Source organism: Cicer arietinum, chromosome 4 (genome assembly GCF_000331145.2).
Source record: "Cicer arietinum cultivar CDC Frontier isolate Library 1 chromosome 4, Cicar.CDCFrontier_v2.0, whole genome shotgun sequence".
Taxonomy (NCBI): Eukaryota; Viridiplantae; Streptophyta; class Magnoliopsida; order Fabales; family Fabaceae; genus Cicer; species Cicer arietinum.
This window is the reverse complement of record NC_021163.2, coordinates 9,098,144-9,125,392: the sequence shown is the minus strand read 5'-3', so window position 1 is coordinate 9,125,392 and position 27,249 is coordinate 9,098,144. Positions and strand designations below refer to the sequence as shown.

The 27,249-nt window shown below is 26.5% G+C and overlaps 1 protein-coding gene and 1 non-coding gene across 2 annotated transcripts; one reads left to right on the top strand and one right to left on the bottom strand.

The window, feature by feature from the left end:
- Window positions 1–10,107: 10,107 nt before the first annotated feature.
- Window positions 10,108–13,308, bottom strand: LOC101513267 (trihelix transcription factor PTL-like). Its single transcript, XM_004496122.4, has 2 exons — window positions 12,672–13,308; window positions 10,108–11,729 (listed from the first exon to the last, which is right to left on the bottom strand). The coding sequence occupies exons 1-2, from the start codon at window positions 13,133–13,135 to the stop codon at window positions 10,628–10,630; spliced, it is 1,566 nt and encodes a 521-aa protein (XP_004496179.1). The 5' UTR covers window positions 13,136–13,308; the 3' UTR covers window positions 10,108–10,627.
- A 13,561-nt stretch (window positions 13,309–26,869) lies between these two features.
- TRNAR-UCG (transfer RNA arginine (anticodon UCG)) lies at window positions 26,870–26,943 on the top strand. The gene has a single exon. It is a non-coding gene; the product is annotated as a tRNA-Arg (tRNA).
- Window positions 26,944–27,249: the final 306 nt, after the last annotated feature.

The window sequence follows — 27,249 nt, the reverse complement described above, 5'->3', positions numbered from 1 at the left end:
TATAACTTTTCAACCTATTAAAAATATATCCTCGAATAATCAATGTCTCAAGAAGCATGCACAATCAATTTAATGGTATAAAGATGCTATGAGAAATCAAAAGAAATATACTAAAGTAGTCTTATAAAAAATGGTATATAATAAGATTGATTTTTAAATTAATAATGAAAATTTTGTTTACTCAAATTGAATAAATTTGTAGAATAAATCTATCATATCATATAAGTATAAAATAATCTTCACCTTACCTCCAATTTTTCCTTTCTTCATCCCATGTGGATAATTTAGAGCTAATTTTTCTCCAAAAATTATCTCTAAACTTATTTTCTTTTTATTGTTTTATCTAAATAAGTTATTTTTATTTTTATTTAACTCATTTTTTATTATTGTAATTAAATAATCTTCACCTTACCTCCAATTTTTCCTTTCTTCATCCCATGTGGATAATTTAGAGCTAATTTTTCTCCAAAATTTCTCTCTAAACTTTCTTTCTTTTTATTGTTTTATCTAAATAAGTTATTTTTATTTTTATTTAACTCATTTTTTATTATTGTAATTTATTTATTTTAATGTAATGTTTTTGTTTGTCATATTGTTGCTGTGTTGTTTTGATTTTTTATTTTGTTATAAGTTTTTTTTTCAACATAATAGTTTCGTAAATACGAGTACTTTTAACACTTAATTTTGTCATATATATATATATATATATATATGTATATATATATATATATATATATTTTACTGTTATATATTATTAATTTGGATGCTTTGAAATTTGTTCGCATATTCAGTTTTTTAATTTTAATAACTTTGAATTATATTATTTTAAGTTAATATAATTTATATCAATTTAAATAATTAAATGCTTATATTTTATAAAATAAAATAAAAAAGTCATTTAATTTTAGAAATAAACTCGTTGATTTCTTTCATAATTTCATAAACTCATACTTTAGTACTCTGAACAAAGTTGGCCGTGTTACTGTAAAGTAATAATAAAACAGTTCTATTATGTCCTTCTTTTAGATTTCTTGCTAAATGCCCTATTATGTCTCTTACTCTAAGACTTAATAATGTGCTAGTATATATAATGATGGGTATACCAGTAAACTGTTAAGTCGGCATTAATTAAGTGTTTTCATGTTGCTATTTCCTCTCTATGTGGGATTCTATTACTATTATTAATTATTGATGATGATAAAATAAATGATTAATATTATATATATATAATTAAATTATAAGTGATTATAATATTAATTATTAACCTATTTATTTTATCAGTGTTTCTAATGTTAGAGGAACCAAATTATTCTATAGTAGAAGTTAATTTTTTTATTTTTTTTTTCTTTCAGGTGGACGTCCTTTTCCACAATCAAAGTCACTAAGTTTGGTGCATTACAGTTTAGGCACAAAGGCAACTTTTGGGACCAAGAAAAAATGGTAAGGTGCGGCGTTACTAGGTTTTTGCTTTTTCCTTTATAATTAGTTAAAGTTAACTAACATAGTTATTCACGTGTTTTTCTGTCGGCTTTTATCAATAAAAAGTTCAGTTATTTAGTTGATAATATAGAATAATAATTTTAATGAAATGTAAACTTAAAAAGAGTCACGCCTATATAAATATAAATATTTGTGAAATGAAGTTAAAATAAAGATGATAAAATGATGAATAAAGGATTTAAATTCTCTAACATAAAACAATTATTATTATAACAAATTGATGGTTAATTATGATATACTTACGATATTTATATTTAATATCACTTATTTTACTTTCTCAAGTGAGGTCTTATTTTTTGAGATTAAATCTATAAATAAAATAGTTTAAGGAGAGAGTAAAATTGAAAGATAAAAAAGCTAATCCAAAACTTTATAACCCTAAGTATTATATATATAGTATAGATATAGATTAATAGTAATAAATAGAAATATGTCATTTATCTTTTTAAACAAAAAAAACTATTTTATCTTTATAAATATTAATAATGTTGAAATTTTAATGATGGTGTCTAAATCCGTAAAAATATATTGTTTTGACATTCTTTTAAAAATATAATTCATATTTATTTCTTCTTTGAATTTCTAGTGCAATATTCCTCCTATCAAAATGTAATCAATTTTTCTCATTCATCAAATACTAACAAAAATAACATCAAAATGATACCAAAATTCAAAAATAAATAAATTTTAAAAAATGTCGAAGTAAGATTATCTTTTTTTCAGGTTTAGAAAAGAAAAAACAAATCACTAAAAATCCCAACTTTATATTGTCATTTAGAATGATAGAGAACCTTTTTAATTTAGAAAAAGATAAATTACCTTATTTAGAATTTTAAATAAAATAAAAGAATCAATATTTTAGTTTGCCTAATTAAAAAATCTCTATTGTAGTTTGCCTAATTAATATCAATATTTTAACAGGTTGTCGTTGCCTTTTCAACACTAGCGGTGTTGCTCTCTTGAAAAAAAGTACTCCCATGAAAAGACACTCTCTAGAATATTCTTCAACCATCTCTAGTAAACATTTATTATTCCTTTAATAAACCATCAGTACTGTCCTCAGACACCAAATCACGACCAAAATAAAATATAAAATAACTAAATAGAAATTAAAATTATTTTTTTTATAAAAAATAATTAAATAGAAATCAAAATATTACTTTTTTTATTAAAAAAAAAAAGAGAAAAATGAGTCACATTAATGATTTTACGACAAAAAAAATCACCTCAAATCACGTTTTTTCGATGAATGAATAAAAAGTTGATGAGAAAAAGAAAGAAGAAACAATTAGGTGATGCTCAAATTAAGGATACATTTAATATTCTCTAGCTAATAAATAAATGAAACATGCCTTTGCACCAGAAAGAAATGAAACTTGCCAAACAAATATTCTCTAGCTCAATTTTTTCACTTCTTGCAGTAACTAATAAATAAGAGATTTTGTCAATTTGCGAAATAAAAGAAAAGACACGTTATCTTTTTTATATTCAGTTGCAAGAGTTGAAAAGGTAGAAATGTCAAATCATTGTAATTTTTTGTCAAAATAAAATGATTGTAGTTTTGGGTTTGGAATAAAATATTGACAACACTATGTGCGGCTGCCACTTTGCAAGTCACATGGCGTCCGTTGCCCTCCATGTTATTAGGGGTTGTTGATTGATCAATTATTAGGATTATTAGATATTTTTTTATTTTTAAATTAGGATTTTTTTTATTAAGTTAATATTTTCTTATAAAATTAATTTGTAAAATGGAAAGTAGTTCACTTTATAAGTTTACATCAGACTTTATCATTATTCTACGAAGAATTTAAGTTTTTATCCATTAGACTCTTTATGTTTAAAACAAATATCTTTGGTGTATTAATATAAATAGTATGTGACTCAAATTGATAGAATTTTTTTTATATAATATTAGGTTTTATAATGAACTTAATTTTTACAAAATTATTATGTAAAGTGGAGTTGTTACTCTTTATAAATTCATTTCAAATTTTATTAATATTTTATGTTAGACTTCAATTTTTCTTAATTTATCATCTCAAGAGTAGCGATCAAACACTACTAGATTTGGTGTGTTGATAGAAATAGTAAGTGGTTTTTTCACTATATTTTAATACTAGTCTTTTACGTTAAATCTAACTCATCATTACAAAATTGTTTTATAAGATAAGAATGTCACTCTTTATAAAGATGTTTTAGATCTTTTTCAAAATAAACGAAATACCAAAATGCATTAATAAAGCTCATTTAAATCTAAATATATTCCAATTAACAAGTAATAAGTATAAATTACATCATCTAAATTATAGCATAACATTATCCAAATATGTGTCAAATACAACAACTAAATGATTAAAAAACCAACATTAATAAGTAAAGCGTCAATTACATCATTCAAAATACAATAAAACGTCAACAAGACAAAAAACGTGATTCAAAATATTTCATTTTTCAGCTGCTTCATTCTTCAAAAGTTTCATTATATGTTTACTATCCTAGATTTGGAGGTAGCGTCTTTGGATTAGGAATGGAATACATTAAATTTGGTTCATTTTTTTTTTTGAACTAGACTTAGCAAATGATATTGTGATTGATGGTGCTCCAGAAGTTAGTCCTATTATGGGTGGTGGTGCTATAATAGATGGAGATGGTGGTGCACTCATGAGTGGTGTTGTAGGTCTCCTAATGGGTAGTGATACATTCGTGAATTGTGGTGTAAGTCCTCTGATGAGTGGTGGCCTTATACGAAACCCATCAGGATATATAATTAATTTTCAAAGTCCATATATTTTAACCTACGAAAATCAAAATCAATATACACAAACCAATCCTTGAAATTGGTTACTTACTAGCAATCTTGCCCCTAAAGTCATATTAAAAATTGCAATACAATATTTGATTTATTTTTTCTAGTTCTTGATGCATCTCCTTAAACAGATACCTCTTAGGATAACATTTGATATTCATGAGTGGATTAAGACTATTAAAATGATATTTCAATTTGGCTTTGTCCCTCTTGTGTCTCAGTTTGGGAGAGAAAATTAGAGAAATTGGAGAAATCGGTGAGCAAACTTTGAGAAACCAAAAGAAAATAGTGGGAGAAAAAATTAGGAAAAAAGGAAACGAAAATGGAGAAATTATCTTTAGCAAATGAAAAGAATTTTCATCTAAAGTTCTTTTTAGTTGCAACAACTCTAACAACAACTTTTCTTATACAATGACATTTGAGAACCACTGGGTTCAAATTTTCACCCAACGAAGAAGAATAATAAGTGGTTTTTGATTCTTTTATTTTCTACAATTTGAAAACCATGAAATAGAAAAAAGAGAACTATATAAATGAAGGTTATTGGAAGAAGAAGAATATATGAAATCATGGAAGAACAAGAATATATTATATAGAAGGAGATGTTACCATTGCAATAATCACTGAGTTTCAATTTAATTTTAAAAAATCAGATTGCAATTTTGTTTTTAAAATCGGACAAATTAGCCTTTCTCTTACGTAACAATGAGTTTTCTTATGGTTTGGTTTGCCAAGTAAGCAGTTAACGTCCACATCAACTGAACAAACTAACATAATGATATATTGTTTGATGCCTATCAATTTCAATGTGTTATTTATCTATTTTTAAATTTTAGAGATAAATGTCCGACTTCTACTATTTCAAGAGGAATTTAATGATTTAGCTATGTTTTTAATCACAAAATTAGAATCCATTTATTCTCGTTCATTACAACAACGTAATAAGTAGTAATCGGAAGTAGAACACTGCTTAATATCTACACTTGCCTTACATATTGTGATTCGGGACAACATACAGATTGACTAATCTTAACAATGCAAAAATTGGTTAATTTAGATGTACAAAGTTCATGAATAAAAATTAAAAATGAAAATTCGTATTTTATAAAACACACGTGGAAATTAGTTAATTTAAATATAATTCAACTGACAAATGCCGCTATTGTTAAGTTAAACGTCTTATCCTCATTACTTCACAATTGTATAATTTAATTATAGTGGAGTTTACCATATCTTCTAAGATGAAAATTAATAAAAAAAACATAGACAAATTTAGAAGAAAAAAATTGGGGAGGTTTTGAAAACCTAAAGGGGAAAAGAAATTCCCTTAGACTGATTGAGCAACAAAAAGATGGGATAGTGATTGGGCCAGAATCCACAATAGTTGGTTAAAGTTTGGAAAGATAGAACTGGACTTTGCTGTAAACACATACTTGTATACGTGAGAAGAAAAATACACTACACCCCCTACATGCATGTTCTATATATACCCTCACAAACAACGTCATATTCCAAAATTGTCTTTAGTATTTAGATAAATAATATGAAATCAGAGTGAATTTTTCAAGAGATTTCTCAGTGCATGCAATTGTATTTTTGAAAAAGTCGGAGCATAAATTTCAATATCTAAATCAAATTATTATATTTGATTTTTCTAAATTCCAAAAATTTCAATTTTTAAAATTGCCAAAATATCTTTTGTCCCAAATAGTTTTAATACTCAGTTTCTGTTATGGAGTCTTTCTTTTTTAAGAGGAAAATATTAATGGTACCCAACAATTGGGGAGTGTACTCCTATACTTTTCTTATTTTGGACAAAATACCTACCCCTATTTTATTTAGACACTACATCTATGATTAAATTCTAATTTTATCCTTCGAAATTTTGAATATTTCAAAAATAAAATATTCAGAACCTAAAAGAGATTTCGAATTTTTCAAATAAATGAAAAATCTAAAAAAAACATATTATTAAAATTTAAGATTAAAAATATCCAAGATCATTAAAAATATAATTAATTTCTTCTATAAAAAACACATGCCTAAACTCTTAGTTGTAGGGTAATATCAATAATTGCATGAACCTACCGATGGTAAGTTTTCAATTTTAGTAATTTCAATAAAAATTGTTTTGGAATTTTTAATTCAAAAATTTGGTATTCCAAATTCTTACATTTTAAAAAAAATTCTAAAATTCTAGAGTTATAAAAATTTATTTTTATTCTAAATACTTTTAATAACATAAAAAGAAGAATGATTTTATATTTTTAGTAGATTTGCAAGCTAGGAAGTTTAGGTGTTGGGGTATAAAATAGATTGAAGCAATATTTAGATCAAGCCCAAATTATCTAGTGTAGCAATTATGGGCTTTTTCAACTAATAGGCAGATAACAATGAACACATAAAGAAGATATTTTTATATCTTATCTCACCATAATGTTTTCAAATACAACAATATATATAGTTGGATTGTCCGATCTCGCTGTATAAAATACACCTCTAAGTTAGTCTATTTAAATAAATTTTAGAAGTTTTTGAGAAGATTTGAGGTGAGAAAATAAATTTTCTCTATATATAAAAAAAATCAATCGTATTTTCTAAATTATCCTTCACGTGAACTTCACGAGAAAAAATATTTTATTAAGAACATATTTTTGGTATAAAATATTTAACAATAATATTAACAACTTGTTTCACGTGAACTTAGTTTTTAAAATATTTTGGCAATAATATTAAGAACATATTTAACAACTTCTGTATAAAAATTTTATTTATTTTTTAACAAATGATGAATTAAATGTGAATTTAAAGCTTTTTGTGTTTGAAATTCATATTTAATCTAAATTGTTACTTGATTCTAAATTTCAGTAGAGAAATTTCTTATAATATCTCATGTACTACTTCAAAAATTCAAAAGATACACAATAATTGGTGTAAAATCAGGGACTAAAAATAAAAATGAATATTTTAAGGAAATAAAAGTTGATGAAATTATTTATAAAGATTAAAAATAAAATATAGTAGAATACTTTCCCTTATACAAAGTATTTTAAGATTTTACAGGGATTAAAAATCTGTTTAACCTTAATATTAAATATAATATAAAAGTATCCCTTTTACTTATACTTAATACCATTTTTAAGCAAAAAATTGCTTAAACTTTTATATATAGTTTAATACCAAGATAGTAAGCTTTTGCTAAAATTTGAAACCGAAGGAAGTATACTAGTGACTTTTAATTTTTGTTTGGGATTTAGGATGGAGATGAGAGGTTTGAAAGAAAACAAATTAATTGAACAATAAATAAATCTTTGCTTTTTAGGACAATGTTAACTCACGAAATTAGATGAAAAAAATAGAATAAACACTCACTTTAATTCTTGAAAGTGATGTGTGGTGTTATAATAATATCTGGATGAAAGAAAAATAATTTAAAATTCATTGAATCATTTTTTCATTGTTCAATATAATTTATCACTTTAAATTTTAACTATAACTCAGTTAACTATGATGAATTGTTCAATTATGCATCCCTTCTATCAATGACCAAAATGATATAAATAAAAAGGTATCATTTCTTATTTTCAAATAGAAGTCTATATTTGGATTATCTCATGTTTGTGCACAACAGAGAGTTACAAACAGAAGAAATTAAATCATGATGGGATATCCTACTTTGGAATGTATGGAGACTAAGAAATCTCGTGCTGTGGAGTCAATAATCTTCTTCACAGATTGAGATTACTTGTAATTGCCAATTTGCATATGTGATAGAAAAATTTAGTGTTCAATAGATGATGGTGTGTAGGTGATATAATGCTTATGTTAATTTGTTTATGCTATTTAGTATGGTGTACTAGTGTTTGTTCTTCATACAATGAAAAACATATAGGCATGCAAATGAGGTTGTTTTTTCAACAATGGGGTTTCCAACTTTTGACATTGTTACAAAATTGAAAATTGACAAAAGAAACAAAACTAATATTTGGAATTCAAACATTCAAGTAATGGGAAATGTTTTATTGTCATTTACTTCTTTGATAAAAGAATTCAAAAATGTATGATTTTAAATGTGTCACGTGTTTGATAATGATAAAGTTGTTTATGGATTTAATGTCAGAGATTATATTAATTAATTGGCTAATGATTTAAGTATTTTTTTTATTTTTTTATCATGAGACTATTGTGATAGCATCGGTTACTTTTAAAAACGAAAATAAGTGTTTACTTTAAAAAAAATATAACATTTTTATTTTTTATTTTGAGAGTATTATAAATACAAATAATTGAAGTTCTAAAGCCTAAGTCTATATTTTGATATACTTAAAGTTTTGGAAGAAAAAACATAAGAAAGAATGACATGGTAAATGATTATATAATATTTTAATTATATTTAATTTTTTTATGAAAAAAGAATAATAAATTATCTCCTCTCATCCGAAAAAATTGATTTTTCTTTAGCACAGAGAGGTCTAGGGATGTATATGGGTTGGACCAACCAAATTCAGACCGACTTTAAAAAATGGTTTGGTCGAGTAAATAGAAGTGAATAGACGATTTTAATCATGTGACTCAATTTCTAAAAAATATTTGGTTATTTTAGGGTGTAGCACGTTTGCTATTTAATACTTGCAAGTATTTTGTGCAATTTTAAGAATCTCGTAGTTTTATTAATACTTGCAATAAAAATATTTAATGATCAATTTTATTATTTTGATATTTTCATTAATTATATATTTATATATTTTAGTTGATAAAAATAAATAATAAAAATAAATTACACTATATTTAAAAAAAAATTAAAATTGTGTCATTTTTTAGAAAGAATATTATAATTCATCGTAAACAATAAAATTATATTATTATGGATAATTTATTACTCAATCCAACAAAAAAAATGAGATGCTTGATTTAACCTAATTCGTTGTTCTTTACACTATTTGAGATTAGGTCTTGACCAAATTAATCTGGGTAGATCAAATTAAACTTTTAATCATAAAAAAATTTGTTCTAGAGAGATATTATAAATATATTCAATATTTTAATCATTAAAATTTTTGGTCTATTTTTCTCTTCAAATTAGACTTTTATACATTCAATCTCAAAATAAACTTTTATAAACTTAAGAACATAATTATGTTCCGAGATTTTCAATCTTTTGAGAAATCTAAAAATTTCTGAAAATTTCACATTTTGAACTATGCATAATACACGTCACTTTTTTATGTACGGCTTTATTTTAATAACACGGTTTTTTATATTTGAAATCATAAAAAAACCCAACATATATATATGTATTAAAAAATAATAAACTTTTCACCCCTCCTTTTTTCCAACCAAAACTCTGTAAATAAATGCGCCTATTTACATAAGGCCTCGGGTTTGCAAAGCATAGGGGTAAATAATTTTTCATTTCGTTAAAATAAATGGCAGAAAGCTGAGAGGAGGCACAAACAATATTTGTGACACAATAATCTTAAACGCAAAATATATTTTGACTTATTTATGTTTAACACTTAATAGAGTATATATGATTTAATTATTCACTCTCTTATGATAAGTACTTCATTTACAATTTTATTTGTCTCATATTATTTATCTATTTTTAATTGATGTTATTTATTTATTTATCTTACCAAATAAACATCAATTATTTTTTAATTTTCCCTAGTTTCCGTAAAAAATAATAATTTCTACTAATATACCTTTATAACATGAATACACACGATACTATATATAGTATATAGTATAGTATGTTAAAAGAATTTAGCACACTTACAAAAACAATAAACAGTATATAAAAACATAAAAACTTACAAAGTTCACATAAATCATTAATAAACTCAAGTATTTGATGTCAATAAAATTAAACAACAAATGTCAACGAGTTTACACTTAACCACATACTAATCCTACACACATACTTAAAACATCAAGATGAAATTAGATTCACTTAAAAGAGTGAAAGAGTTATTAAATTGAGTGATAAATATATCACAGACTCAAGACTCATTTCTATTTCTACCAAAATACTAAAAATAATATTCTATTTGTTGCTATTTATAAATAAAAGTAGTCAATGTAACAAAAATTAATATATTTAATTTAAATTTTAAATTAAATATATTAAATTTTTTAATCTACTTTTATTTATAAATAAAAACAGACGAATTAACATTTATTATATAAAAAAAAAAATAGAAATACTAGATTCTTACAACTTATGATTTTCCATGAGCCAAAGTTGCTAATTTAATAATCAGCTCTTTGAAGCTCAGAACCCAAAAACTCTGATGCATGCATGTGTTTTGCAATGTGTCAAATTTCATCATCATCTGTCACCTTAAGTCCCAAACACCAAGGCCTAGTTTTGACTCCACAATCAACTGTCCTTCTAAGAGACATACTAATTTCATGCCATATTTTTTTACACTCAATTCCATTCCTATCAAATCCCATATAAACCATTTTTTCACCTATTTCATTCCAAACACCCTCATCCAAATCACCATTTTCTCTTACTCTCTGTTCAAAACTTGTCCTTAATTGTATCAAACTTGAAATCTCCATTTCTGTCCATCTTTGATCCACATTTTCAAAAGGGTATCCATATTTTGTATCATTTACTTGACTCTTATTCTTATTTGATACCAATGCTTCTTTATTTTCTATTCCAATATGTTTTCTAACAACTTCTAATAATGCAGCATCTCTTGCTTCAACCCAAGCTTTTTCTTTAGCCCAAAGTTCATGTATTTCTTTATCACACCTCATTGACTCTTTTCTCTTCCTTTCTTCTTCTTTCAATGCCATTTCTTGTTCTCTTTGTTCAACCACACTCAACATTTTTTCCATCCATGTATCTTGAGTCTCTATAATGTTCCTCATGTGATAATCAACAATTTCTTCCACTTTAACTCTCCAACTTTTTCTTACCCTCTTATCATCACTTTGTCTTTGGTCTTCTACTAACCCTTTTTCCTTTGGTTGCTTCATCATGTGTGCAACAGCTGAGAGATCTTCATCATCATTATTTTCACATGATGATGTTATCTCAAATTCTGATGAATTTGAGAAACTTGTGAGACTCTCTGAGTACTTGAAGTTATTATTCAAATTTTGATGATCACCAATATTAATAACATTTTCTTGGTTAGTTGTGAAGCTTGGAGTTTGATGAGAATCAACAGCAGCATTTGCAGCATGATGAAGAGTTGTATTATCAGAAGTTGAGGCATGATGATGAGTAGTGTTTGATTCTCCACATATTGCTTCAAGTTGCCTGAAGAATCTGTAGTGTTTACCATCTTGTCTACTAGCTTTACCTTCCTTGGTCTTCTTGTAATATTTGTACAAATTCTCAAACTTTTCTTTGCATTTCTTTCCACTTCTTTGGTACCCAAATTCCTCAGCCATTATCCTAAACATATGTACATCACAAAGCTATTATTATACACATAAAACATTCATAGTTTTCTTATATAAAAATATTTGTGATCACGATTCAAACAACAACATCATAATTTTTTATATTGATATAACTCAAATATTGCAATTGATATTGCTCAATTGTAATTTACACTAATTAATCAATTAATATATCTAACATCAACTATATTATTACTACAAAATATCTACCAACTTTAATCTCTTAAAATAATTTAGTTGGTCGCTACAATGAAATCTATTATATCACATTTTTTTTATTAGAGTTGCATCAGTGACATTTATTACAATTCTCCACGATATTAAAAATAATATATATCACTGCAAGTGCAGATCAAAATTTTCAACAAAAATCTCTTACAAAACCCAGAGATTTTTTGGGTAAGAGAAATAATTGTAATTGAAAACCTTGGGGGTAAAAACATAGTACTAATTAATAAAGCATAACACAATACATGATATTTTCCTATTTTATATTACTAAAAAGATTAAAATAATGAAAACATTCTTCTCTCTTCATTAAAGATGTCAGAAAGAAATATCAAATACCATGCCTGTGAATTAAAAAAACAAAATCCAATAGCCCTAGCTAGCTATGCAAATTAGGTTAATAGAACTACAAAAAACAAAGTCAGGGTTTCAGAGTTAGAAATTAATCATTAGCACACCTGCAATATTGATTTATATCATCATCAAAAAAAAAAAAAAAAAAAGTGCAAGTAGTATAATACACACACACTCACTAGAATAAGATGATAAGAAAAAGCAGATGAATCTTCAGTTGTCATTAATAACCTCTAAGTATAATAATAGGGAGTGTCATTTTCAATCAGAAAAAGGAAATTAGGCTAAAGAAGAAAAAGTTACTAAATAAAGCAGTAATTAAGATTAAAGACAGTAAGTATAGTTTATATACCTAGAGATTTCATTCCACAAAGGCGCTTTGTGATTATTGTCTTTGAATTTAGAATGAAGACGAGATCTGATTTCTAGAAGAGAAAGGGTTTCTTGTCTTGGCCATCTGTTGTTAGAAGGATCAAAAGCAAGCCAGTTAGTTTTGTTATTATGAGAAGAATTGGTTTGTAAGGCGGCAAATGCAGAAGAAGGTGTTGTAGTTGGGATAGGAATAGGAATAGGGTTGATGAGAGTATTGGAGGAAGAAGAATAATAATCATAGTGGTGAGTGAAAGCGGGACGGGGGTAGAAAACATCACCAATTTGCATGATAGGGTCGTAGGAATTATTATTGAATGGAGAAGGAAAAGAAGAAGAAGAAGAAGAAGCATACAGAGACGGTGGTTGTTGTGTAGTGGTGGTTAGATGGTTTCTTGATGATATGAGTCGACGGAGATCCTCCGGGAAAGCATATGGGTCATTCATGATGAGAGTTGAGAGTTGAGAGTTGAGAGTTGAGAGAGAGTGAATTGGTTGGTGTTCTGTCAACTGTGAAGAAAGAAAGAAAGAAAAAGAAAAAAAGAGAGAAAGAGAGAAAGAGAATTGATATTTTAGTTGAATGTGGGAAAGGAAAGGAGACAGGATCCGAGTCTACCGCTAGTCTTAAAAGTTAGACTCATCTAGCTGCTCAGAGTATTATGGAGAGAGAGAGAGATATACACTGAAAAGGACCTCCTTTAAATTAACTACAAAGGACTCAACTACTTTCTATACTTTCTTTCTTAATTCTATATTTATCAAAAATATTTTCTCATCTATTTCATTTTCTCTCATGTGTGTTGGGTATTGAACACTAACACAACACTGTATATAAATTACATACCATCATATTCTTTTTTTTTCCAATATATTACTAATGTCAATGTGTTATATTCACGTCGTGTGTGATGTTAATTATGTGTCGGTACTTCAATTGTTTGAGTTTTGAGCATGGCAATCAAATAATCTCAATAACAAGTGAGATTTAAAACAACTATTAATATTTGTGGTATTTTTGTGTATACGTGACTTTTTGTTTGTTTCCCAAAAGCTAATAATAAGTTTTTCATATATGTACATCTAAAGTGAAGACTTTGGTAACCTTACCTTAAATCATTTCTATTTTTTTAAGCACTAATATTTAATTTTCTTATTTTTTTAGTTGGATCATCATTTTATTCATGATAAATATTTCTTTCGATCTCAAATATAATTAAATAAAAATAGAATAAAAAATATTAATATATTTATTATAAATTTTGAATCACATATATTAAATGTCAACTTCATTTTTACTTATATTTAAATTCGGATGAGTGAATAATTATATTATGAGCTAATGCTTTCTTTTTGTACAATATGAGCTAATTCTATTTACAAACAATATCGATATTGTTGCTGAAATTTTAAATAATGTTTGAACATAAATTATACACCGACGTTTCTTCACCTTAAGATGTCGAGTTATTAAAAACACCAACAATAAAATCTGAACATTTTAAATTTTTCAACATTTTATTTTTTCTTTATTCTTTTTTCTATTACATCTATTATATCATCTTATGTATTTATTTCTCTATGAAGATAGAAATTACGTGTTTTGGTGTCCACAACTAATTTTCCAATATGAAAATATATTGTTAATAAATTCTTAAAATATGAAATGATTTACATGAATGCATATGTCTTATAATTTGAACGTTACATCCACAAATAGGATATCGACAAATGGCAGAGCATCACACGATGAAATTTTATATGCCTGCATACTGCACCATACATAATGCAATGGTCGAGTGACGTATGTACAGTATTTGTGGCTTCACCTTTTTTATTGCTTTACTTACTATTCAACTGCGGACCAGCATCTTTGTTTATCATACTTAGCTTAAGTTACATATGCGCGTATTAATTTGTTCTAGATTAACATATGCAACTTGATGTACCTTTTTTTTCTTTTTATACATGAGGCAACTTGATGTTACTTCTAAACAAAATTTCATATTATACTTGTTATAATTACTTTAAATATAATTTTGCTATCATCTTTATTATAATTAACTGGATCAAGTGTTATAATTAACTGGAGTTAAAAGAACTAGACTAACCATCAAATAAATCATCTACTAATTAAGAAATTATTTTTGCTATGCAAAACATAATCGGAGAAAGAGACCTCTGAAATCCTTCATATAAGGTGAGCGGTGGTTTTCTCCTATAATGTTGAGTCTGACTTTTTGTTTTTTTATAGACGGGTTGGAATATTATTTACATTCTCTTTAATAAATTTGCTTATAAAAAAATTTATAATTATAGGGGAACAATGGTCACTTCGATTAACTATATTGACTTACCAAAAAGAAATCAATAGTCCTTTCCATTAATAAAAAATAAAAACATAGTGGGGCATCAAGGCTTAGCAAAGGGTAACTCATGGTGCCATGATTTCTCTCAACTTTTTAACTTTCTTAAATAAATATTAATAATTAGTTAAATTATCTTACTATTCGGGACTGAATTTAGATTCTCTTGCTTAAAACTTATTCAATGTCTCTTAATTTACAAAGCGAGTTACCTTTGTAGAACAAATGAAAAACAATATAAAAAAATAAAATAAAGACTGTATAAAAATTTCTTATCCCTAATTTGTCATCGTTAATTTCTTATTTTCTAAAAAATTTATATCTTTTAGGTCAAAATGTTAATTTATGTATGAAAGAAAAAAAAATAGTTATATTATATTTTTGACATATTTTTTCTTTAACAGAAATATTTTTAAATTTTTCGTTTATATGGAAATTCAATTTGATTTAATTGAATAATGATTCTCTATTTTAGTCCCCTTAAATTAAATTACTGGCTACGTCTCTAATGGGCATAATTGGGAATGGTTCTAATTGAGGTATGGCAATATCCCATCCTTAAAAAATAATTCATGCATGAAACACATGTACGAAATTTGTTCATTGGTTTAGTGGCGGATAAAATATGTGAAGAAAAAAATAGTGTCTATAGGGCCCACAGTTATTCGATCATCCTAATTTGATAAGAAATGAATTGTAAGAGGAAATGTATCTATTTTTATAGTTAAATATTTATTTATTTTTTATTTTAAAATTGTCATGCACTTTTTTTTATTAGCCTTTGTGGTTTTTGTTTTCTTAACTTATTAATTAAATCATCTTGTTGTTCTTTTTATAACTCATAGTAAATAAGTAAATAAATAAAAAATTCACTTTTTATATTTTATTGATGATATTATATTTCTTGTTTTATAAATACAATTCAATTGATACTTGTAAAGATGTTGATACGTAAGAGTTTGAGTTCGAATATGAGACTTCTCATTCTTTACACTTTAAGTGTATGAGTTTAGTCACTAGATCACTTGATAAAAAAGATATTATATATATAATTTCATTAATATTTTTATTTATCTATATTTTGTTGGAACACTTTTTAATTTTTTATACATTTTTTTAATTTCTTTATTTATATATCTATGATATTGAAATACTTTTTTTTATTTGTATATCATATATTTTTTATTTAATGAAATTAATTTGGTCATAATATAAACTTTTAATTTAATAATAATCTAACTATTGTTTTAGAGTTTGTTGATTCAACAAAGAAAATAAGAGATATTTTAACGAAGAAGAAGGTAAAATATTACAAGAATATTGAGGAGATAAAAGATGTTTTAATAAAGAATAGGATAAGTATTATATATATATATATATATGAGAAAGAATTATTTTAATTAAAAGTCTCTTTGGTGGTTCAAAGATTAAGAGAAATTATTTTATAAGTGTATTTAGCCACATCTCTTCTCTTCCAAATTGTCAAAACGAAATAAAATTTATAGAAGATTTAACTCATTTTTCCGGTTAAAAAGTAACTTAAACACAAAAAGTAAAAAAATATACACCTGTGTATTTCTTTTTCAACTCAATCAAATTAAAACGAAGAAAGCAAAAAACAGTTATCTTTCTTTCGTTTCAAACAACTTAATAAAATGATCTCGCTATCTACTAACTTTGATTCATTTATAACCATGCTTTTCTCCTGGAAAGAAGAGTAAAATATAGGAAAACACAGATGTTTCATTAATCGATTTATATATCCATCAATATTTGACACAATGCACAGATATGTTGAAGAAGCTAGGTATTATACAAACACATTTGAATTCATTACGGTAAAGTATAATCGGGATTATGAAATAAAGTGTGTAGAAAAGAGGATTTGAAATTCTATTTGGGATGATCCGAGGATTGTTCTAGGGATCGGAACCAAACATCGCTACTACAAAAAACAAGTAGTCCAATCACATACTTTTTTTTATTAAAAAAAAAAAAGAGAGAGAGAGAAAGAAAGAAAGATGGGAGTGACTGAATCATTGTCATAACTGATTGCTTAGTTCAGACGTTGGCGAGCCACTGTGTTGTTGCAGTGGTTGTAGGGCCCACCACGCCCCCTTTAATTGCTTTGCTGCCATGCACATTGACGTAGCCGCGCGATATAAGCAACCAAAGAGAATCGAGGAATGCAATGCAACTTGTTACTCATCACTATATCACGTGCCTCTCCCCCTTCTGCTCGTACACCATCATCATCATTCTTCATCCCTTTCTTAGTATTTTTTGTTTTATATATCCCTTTATTTTATTTTTATTTTTATATCTCTTTTTATTATCATCAATCTATTAAATTAAATTATTATTTTTTATTTTAATCTCTCTTAAGGTGTATATATCTAATGACATATCCACCATATATTTTCTAAAAAATTTAAGGTGGGATTTTTAAAAAACATCTACAATAGAACACTTTAAATTGGATGCATAAACAAGTCTTGCGTGTACAAGTTATTTTATAATTTAATTTACATTATTTTATAAGTATTAATTTCTCTAATTCAACACTAAATTTTTTTTATTAAATAAGTTCAACTAATAATTTCATATCATTATATGTTAATAATATTAATTTATTTTAATATAATTTATTGTGTGGGTTCTGCAAAAAAATAATAAATAGATAGTACCTATAATAAAAACATCAATTTATGTAAACACCTTAAAATTATGTCGCTACAATAACTACTACGCCAGAATTAATTTTTAATGTTTATATTTAAGCGCTATTAAATATTACATAAACAATATTTATACCACTTTTTGAATAAACACCGTCACTTTCAATATTTATATGTATATTTTTTTATAGCATTTTTTATAAAAACTATTAAAATTAATGCACCCTAGCATTTATACATTGTTTTGAATATTTATAGCGCTTATGTTATAAGCAATTGTTTTCAATATTTATAGCGCTTATATTATAAGCGATATTACAAGTTACACTTATATTTTTTATAGTGTTTTTTGTGTAAGCGCTGTTAAAATTAATGTGTATTAGTTATTTTTTTTTTTTTTTGTGCTAACTAAAACCTATTCTATTAATTAAATCCTTGTTTTTTTCAAAACAAATAAATCAATTATCTCAATCAAAAATCCAATGAACTCGACTCATTTGTCAAATTAAAACTCGATTGCTTCAACTATTTCAAACTCGATCACTTCTGTACAATTCACATTCATGCTCGATTGTCTCCATCCTTTCAAACTTGATCACCTCGTGTCGTTTACATTCAAGTTTAATTGTCTTCATTGTTCTCGCATTCAAAATTGATCGCCACTGTCAACCTAACAACGACTGTCAACCTATTTGCCTCCACTGTCATCAATCGTTTGTGTTGCTGCACAACTCCGTAATGTGACAATCTTATTTTTTTCTTCATTTTTTTGTTCTTATATCTGTTTATGTTGCTGAACAATCTCAGATTTTTTTTCCATGCACATCTTATGATTTAATGCTATTATTATTATTATTATTATTATTATTATTATTATTATTATTATTATTATTATTATTATGTTAGATAATATCTTGTCTTAATACTTTTAAGAATGAAGAGCAGTTTATAAGGGAAAGTTTTAAGAAAAACTTATATATGATTTTTGTATGGTATCGTTTTCTAAGACGAAAGGTTCGCGCCATGAAAGGGTTTGAGAATATGCTTCATGTGGTGAAATGTTGATAAAGCGTGATGGTTTGGGAAAAGATAAAATGTGTTCTGTTGGTAATAATGATAAGAATGATAGTGTTGACGATAATAGTGATGATATGATGATGTGGCTGAAGTGAGTGAAAATCATGACAACGAGCAATTAGAAGAGATAGTTGGTACTTCTGGTGGAGCAAATCAGGAAGTGGGTGGGTGTGATTCTTCAAAGGGGATAAAGGTATGTCTTTTTATTTTATACTTTGTTTTAATTTCTTTAAAACAATACCTAGAGACTTGAAAGTTTTAATTTTATAATTTGAACTTTGAGTTATTTTTATACAAGTTGTTACTTGGACCTTACAATATAAGATGAAGTTTCATTTTAAATTGTTATTTTCATTTTTTAAAATAAATTTACAATATTTAAATATTGAATATAAATATATACATTGAGTCTTGATTGTTATTCTTTTTATGACTGAGATAATGTACTACTTGAATTTGTTGAATGATGAATTTCAAAATCAACAAAACATGATTTTTGTATTTAATAAGTATTTATTTTTTTATTTAAGCATTTTGTAGTGTTTGTGCACATTAATTTATAATTAATACTCATTTAAAGATAATTTTAAGCTTTAAAAATGTATGCTCGTAGAAGAGCTACAATGACTAAATCTAAATATAATAATATCAGATGAACTAAATAAAAATATTTTTAATATTATTTTCAAATAAAAGTTATTGATGTAGATTTTTATTTTTAACTATAGATATTATGTCATGCGATTTATAAAAAATATGGTCATTAAAAATCAACGTTCATGAAATTAATTTAATTATTATTTGTAATTCTATAGATTGATCAATATACTCAGGGTGTGTGTGTGAGCAGCTATCATATAATTATATAAAATTATCTCATACTGTCGTTGCACTATATTTATACTATTTTCATATTTTAAATTTTTACATTTTTAATTTCAATTAAAATATATTTCCTTATATAATTAACTAAACAAACAATTTCTCATCCAATTCTCGATAATACCCTCTTATAAGCACTTAACCATTCAACCTCTCTTTAACAAAATTATTCAAAGAAACAACTCAAAATTATTTATATACAATGATTATTCAACTCTTAAATATTGTCGTTGATCACTTGATATAACAATTAGACTTATTCAACTCTTAATAGAAATTAGCAATTTCGTCTATTTTAATATGTAGGAATGATTAGTCCATTAATTAAACTATATAAATATATCTATCAAAAAAAATAGTGGGGCTCCAACCTCCATTGCGTTTCAAGTAGGCTTGTTTCTGGTGAGAGGAACTCTTGATTGCAAAACATGGTGTTGAGGTGGGTTTACATGAATTCAATTCCATATAGTCGAAGTGTCTATATTTAAGCATTTTTAACTTCAAAAATCGTTTGATCAAGATCAAACGATTTAAATTTAAATTTTATATTTTAAATTATAAAATTAAAAATAAATTAATATTATTTAATTGCTTTATCAAAATTAGAATATTATTGATGTACTCAAATGGGTGAATATATAACTTTTCAGACAAATAATGTAAATTTGAATTTTTAAATTGCAACTACTGGGGAAAAATTATGTTCTTATGATGCTAGGTGGAAATCGTGTAGACTTTCAGATGGTATGAAATCTAAATTTGAATCTCCAACACAAACATATCAAGTTTATTAAAATATTGGTTTTGGCATTAATATAGTAAATAACCTTTAAATCCGTCTTATATCTAAAATGTGTTTGTTCATGTCTATGTTATGTATCATATACCATATATAGGAGTGGTCTACAACAGATTCACCTACTTTTATAGTTAATAAAAATCCTTTTAAGTGAAGGGTCGTTATAACCTCCACCCATGAAACTATTGGTCCATGATGGGCCCTGAAAGTTTACCTTTAGATTTTTGACACCCTTGGTATACTATCATACACCCTCCACATGTAATTCCTCTCTCAAGAATGATCTTGTTTCACATCACTCAATACCCATCACTACCAAAACACCACTCAAATTCTTCTTATTCACTTTTCTCCGTCGTCCCTTCTAATCTAATTACAGAAAAATTAATTTCTTATCAAAAGAAATCATTAGAATTGAAAAGAATAAATATAAAAATTCAAATAAAAATATTTCAAATAGTTACTTTTATATTTGCAAATCTTTTTTTAGGTTTAATTGCAGTTTTTGTCCTTTTATTTTAGCTGAATCACGAAAGTAGTCCTCCTATTTTATTTCTCCTCAGTTTCGGTTCTCCAAACAAAATTTTGGTTCAAAACATGATGAAATGTCATTTTTTAAGCCACACCACACCATTTATAATTATAGACTTCATATACAATTGTTGCATTGCACCACGAGATCTTGAGGCATGGCGTGACTTAAATAAGTGCAAAAAAATGACACTTCATCAAGTTTTGAGCCAAAATTATGTTTGGGGATCAAAACTGAGGAGATATAAAATGGGGGACTACTTTCGTGAATCAACTAAAATAATGGGGGAACTAAAACTGCAATTAAGCCTTTTTTGTATAGAACTTACAGCTTCGAAAACTAGGGATGAGAATAAGCTAGGTCGTCTGTTCGGGGCTTATGGTCTGACATGACCTGATTTGTTTAATAAAAAGGTTAGACTTAGACTATTTTTAAAGTCTATTTATTTAACTAGGTTAGACTCAAGTTTATAAAAATGCCTATTAGGCCTGACAAGTCGGCTTATATATTTTATTATATTATTATTATTATTATTATTATTATTATTATTATTATTATTATTATTATTATTTATTAATAATATTATTTCTTATTTTAAAGTCTATCAATTAGGCAATCACTTAGTAGTCATTCCATATTTGGTAGTCGTTCTATATTATTTCCGTTCTTTTTTTTTCTCCCGTTCTTTTCAAGTTGAATCGTTCATATTAGTATATAATTATTATACTATATAAGATTTCAATAGTTAGTACTTCAAAATCTTTTTTTTTCTTTTATCTTTGTATTCTTTTAGTAAAGTTAGCCTTTGTAAAATCTCTTAAAAATCTTATATAAACTCCATTGAATTTGTTTTAATTTTAAGTTTTATAAATAAAAATAAATCTTAAATCAAAACAGTATATGCGAATATGTAAACAAAATGCATAAAATAGGTACATTCCCTTTAGAAGTGTTTCAAAGTTGATAATAATATTAATTATATTATTATTGAATATCTCTGAGTTTGTTTGAGAGGTAATAAGGATGCGTTTGTTTCAGGAAAAAATCTATTATTTAAAACCAAAAATTATTTTTTAGGGTTGAAAAGGTGTTTCTTTCAGGTGAATAAAGCTTTTAAATATTTTAATGTGAATAAGGCTTTTAAATAGGTTTTTCAGGCCAGACCAAACTTTTAAAAAAATCTGGCCATACCGGAAAAAAAATCTATGATATGTCGTAGGTCAGACTTAGGCCTAAGAAATTAATTGTAAGTCAGAGTCAGGTCTATCAAAGCCGGACATAGCTTGACATATTCCCACCCCTATAGAAAACAGATATTTATTCACCATTATTTTTTATCAAACTCTAGATGATATTTTATAAGCAATTAACATCTGATTATCAAAAAATATAAATTCCAATAACATTATATGTTCATACTTGTTAAAATTAAGATTTGAAATTATAGTAAGAGATAATGAGTGCAATGAGAGACATAGTTAAAGTTTATTTATTTATTTATTTATTTATTTATTTAAGTTCATGGGTTGTATTTGGTGTGAGCCCTGCATAGCTTAGTTAGGATAGGATGTCACGATCACCTCCAAGAAAAAAAAAAACAGTTAAAATGATTGTACCCTTGTTGAAATTAAAAAATAACAAACATACCCAAAATCCTAAAGTTTGTATTTTCTCAAATTTATCTCACTCTTTTGAATGAGTATCGTCATTTGTCTCATTTTATCGACTGGGCATTGCCATATCTTCCCTATTTCTCCCTTTCAAGTTTACATAATTGTATCCTCCTCGTCTATCTCGTTCTCAGCATATTGCACGTTGTCGTATCTCCTTAGTCCTCACCTCGTCTTCGTATTGTTATTTGTCTATACTTGACTGCTCTTCATTCCTCACTTTGTCTCAGCGTCTCCCTTATCATCTGGCCCTAGCGTGCGCGATACAATCTCCGCCACTTCCCAACCCTTGACCCTAATGCCCACTGATGTGAATCACTCATTCACTCACTCGGTTTGATTTGTTGTGTTACATTTCTCAATGTCATGATTTGGATACTCCATTTGAGTTTGATAACTTGTTTCAACTGATAATAAATTGAGTTTGATTGTGACTTTATAAGAGAGTGAATGTGAATATGAATATGATTATGTGAATTGGACTATTGGATTTAGTTTATAATTTTAATGAGATTAAGACATTGATGAGTTTAAATTGACAAGTTTAAGAATCAATCCACCCACTTGTCTTTTATTGAGTCTGTGATGTATATATATTATATTAGGGACTATTGTTGGGACCTAAAAAGGTTAAATTAAAAGTGTTAACCAATGTTTAAGTGGAATTCACATCCTAACATCCTCCTGTCTTTTATTGACTTTGTTGTGCATATTATTTTGATTTATGGTTGTTGATTTATTTAAAAAACTTATTTGCATTAGAAAAGTTTGTGAGAATGAAGAATAGTAAAAGAATATATTCTTTTTTCAAAAGGGAAATTTGTGAGAGTGAAATAGATGAAAAAATTATAACTTATGCATCTGAAACTATATTTGAGAATCCAAAGAAAATGAGAATAAGTTTTCCAAGGTTTATATAGTTTTCGAATATGACTTTGAGAATTGTTTAGAACACGATTTTTGAAAGCGCCCTCAAATTTGACAATATCCACCATATCAATTGGAAGAGCTTGTCTAAAATGTGGTATTTATCAAATAAATTTAAAACAATATCATTTGTCCGACAACGAGGTTCATCCAAGAAAGTTTTAATATGTTTGGTTTAACATATTTTCTTCATGGCTCGAGTATTTACCTTCAAAGATATTGCATATTGTTTATCATGCTATCTATTTAGTAAAATACCAAGTGGATGTCCCACATCAGATGTCTTCATTGGTACGAGTTTTAGAGGTTGAAAGAAAGTTAAAAATGGAAAAATGGAAAATATTGCTCTTTTCTCAAACACATAAGGATGAATCCTTGCCCGCCACACAATAATACAATAAAAGCTTGTCTAAATTTATTGAATCAAGATGGACAAATTAGAAATGTTATTCAAGTGCAAAGCTTATAACAAATTTTGAAGAATCGAATACATCTCAAGATATCAATTGACATTGTTTATTGGTTAACACTTCAACTTTGTGCTCTTAGGGGGCATGTTGAAACTAGAGGGTCAAGAAGTCAAGACAGTTTTCTTTAATTGATAAAACTCTTGACATCTTACAAAGATGAAATTGTAAAAGTTGTGTTGGAAAATGCTCCATATAATTCCAAGTATACTTCACATCAGATTCAAAAAAAAAAATCCATATTATTTCTAGTAGCGTGAGAACATATGTGTGAAGAAATTGGTGATTCGAAATTTTGCATCATTGTAGGCGAAGCTCATGATGACTCAAAAAAGGATCAAATGTTTCTTATGTTAAGATTTGTTGATAACATTGATTTTATACTAGATCGATTTTTTGATGTGACATATTTGAGAGACACTACAAATTTAATTATCAAAGAAGAAGTATGTGATATAATTTCTTGACTTAATCTTGATGTTTCTAACATTCGTGGTCAAGAGTTTGATGGTGCTAGTAATACGAGATGAGAATGAAATAGTTTACAAGCAATATTTGTGAATGATTGTCCTTATGTATAATATGTCTATTGTTTTGCTAATTGATTGCAACTTGTCTTGGTTATTTCATCAAGAGAAGTTGTTTCAATTAATGAATTATTTGAGAAGCTAAATTTTGTTGTCAATGTTGTTTGTTCTTCTACGAATCGTCACGATTAGTTACAAACTGCTCAATTAGATGAAATTGCACATTTGCTATAAATTGATGAGATTGTAATTGGTAAAAGTGCAAATAAATTGGCACTTTGAAATGGACTAAGGATACTCGTTGGAGATCACGTAACTTGTTTTGTTTTAAACAAAATTATAAAATAAATAGCAAGTTATTTTACACGTGGAGATGCTAATAATGGTTATAATTGTTTGAATACATTTGATTTTATATTTATGTTGCATTTGATGAAAAACATTATGGAGATAACTGATATGCTTTGTCAAACCTTACAACAACAATCTCAAGATGTAGTTAATGTTATATATTTGATTGAAACAACTAAGTCTCTTATTCAAACCTTAAGCGAAAATGATAGGGAGATATTATTTACTGGAGTGAATACTTTTTATGAAAAAGATGATATTGAGATTCTTGATCTCGACAATTTTTGTTCAACAACAAAATTTGGACACTCTCGTCTTCAACAAGGTCAGGTCACAATAGAGCATTATTTTAGAGTTGAAAATATTTTTTACTGCCATTTATCAACAATTACAAGAGTTGAATAACAAATTTAGCGAGCCAACAATGGATTTGTTAATTCTTAATTGTGGTTTGACTCCTAAGAATAATTATAAAACTTTAAATATTAAAAAAATATTATCATATGAATTTCATTATGTCAATTAAGATTTATTTGAAATTCCAACTCCGACATTTCTCAGTTGATGTTCGTCAATATTTAAATTTGAGGAATTTATCAATCATTCAAGAATTGCGTACATGTTTGGTTGCAAATGAAAAGGTGAAATATTTCTACTTGAATAATGGATTACACTGCCTTATCACGACTCTTTCAGTTTATACTACCACAATTAAAATATATTTTTCATTAATGAAAATTATTAAGTTTATATTAAAAAACAAAATGGAAGCTAACTTTTTTGCAGATAGCATAACAATTTATTTTGAAATAAAAATTGTTGCAACTATCAATTCTGTATGTATTTAAAGAGCCTAAAACATTACTTTAATGTATTTTTTTATTAAATTATTTGATATCCTACTTTATGTCTATTACAATTTAATTTTTAGTTATATAATATTATTTGCATATTTAATTTATACATTATAATTTTATGTTGGTAGCTCCAAATTTTTTAATCAAACTCTGCCACTAACTAAATTTATGACACATTTAATGAATAATTTAATCTAATGGTAAAAAGAAGTCGTCTATGTTGGGCCAATATTTATACCACCTATTTAATAGAGACATTTAAATGTAAGACATGCATGATTAAAACGAAATTTAGATTTCTTCATATTTGAATTAAATATTATGTTTATCATTCCACTACTAAAACATATTAAACCTATTTATAATTTTTTAAATTATAAATTATAATACATTTAAATAATAAGATGATAAATATAACTATTCGTTTGGTTCAAATGTGAGAGGATACAAATTCAGTAAATTTTTTTTGAAATTAATGCGAAAAATAAAATAGAAAGTGTTCCTTTTGTGGTCTATGATGGGAAAGGTGTGTTTGTTATTCCCTAAATTGGAAAAGTATGCAAAAGGCTAGCTGGACAACATGATTTGTTTATCACAAAATTGTACGGACACTTGGAGAAGGGTGGGGTCATGATGGGGAAATGGAAGACTATATGATGGGTTTGCACGATGATTATTTATTTAAAGATAAAAACAAAGGTTTGAGGCCTTTTTCTTGATTCACATCAATGGGATCATCTGTATGTAGAATTTCCAACCGTTCTTCATTCCTCTCCCTTTTCCTTGGTCCAGTGTAAAAACAAATAAGATCGAATCCCATCATGGCAATTTGGCAAGAATTAGACAGACAAGTGGGATTAGTTGCGGTAATGAGGCTTATAGTAATGGTTTAAGAATTTTTTTACGGGATACTCATTTTTATTTTTGTTTAGTGATTCAAAAATCTTTTATATCTAAGTATCATTTTTTTTTTAAGGAATCTGATAAGTGCATCACTGTTTAGATGTAAATAACCATCTTTACTAAATTATATGCCTCTATAATCAAATGAGACCGCATAGCGCAGTGGATTAGCGCGTTTGACTTCGGATCAAAAGGTCGTGGGTTCGACTCCCACTGTGGTCGATCTTTTTTCCCTTTTTTCCTCTTCTCCTTCAAAGAACTGCAGTTTACATGACCAAAAAATTCACCTCCAATGATACCTTTATATTAACATTGGTGACTACAAAAGTATTGAATCCATAATTATAAAATTTAAGGTAATTTGAGAAAATAATTTTAACAAATGGTATGTAATATAATTTGACCATAATAATATATTTTGAGCATTTGCTTCAGTGTAATTATATTTAGTTTGGTTTCATTCTCTATGATAGTTCTCTTTTGGTTCCTCAGATTGTTTGATTGATTGTTAGTTTTACATGGTTGTTG

Excerpts from the sequence above, each read along its gene's own strand:
- LOC101513267 (XM_004496122.4), bottom strand. The coding sequence starts at position 13,135 with ATGAATGACCCATATGCTTTCCCGGAGGATCTCCGTCGACTCATATCA. Across the intron at positions 11,730-12,671 it reads TTGTGGAATGAAATCTCTAG|GATAATGGCTGAGGAATTTG; the intron begins GTATATAAACTA and ends ACATATGTTTAG.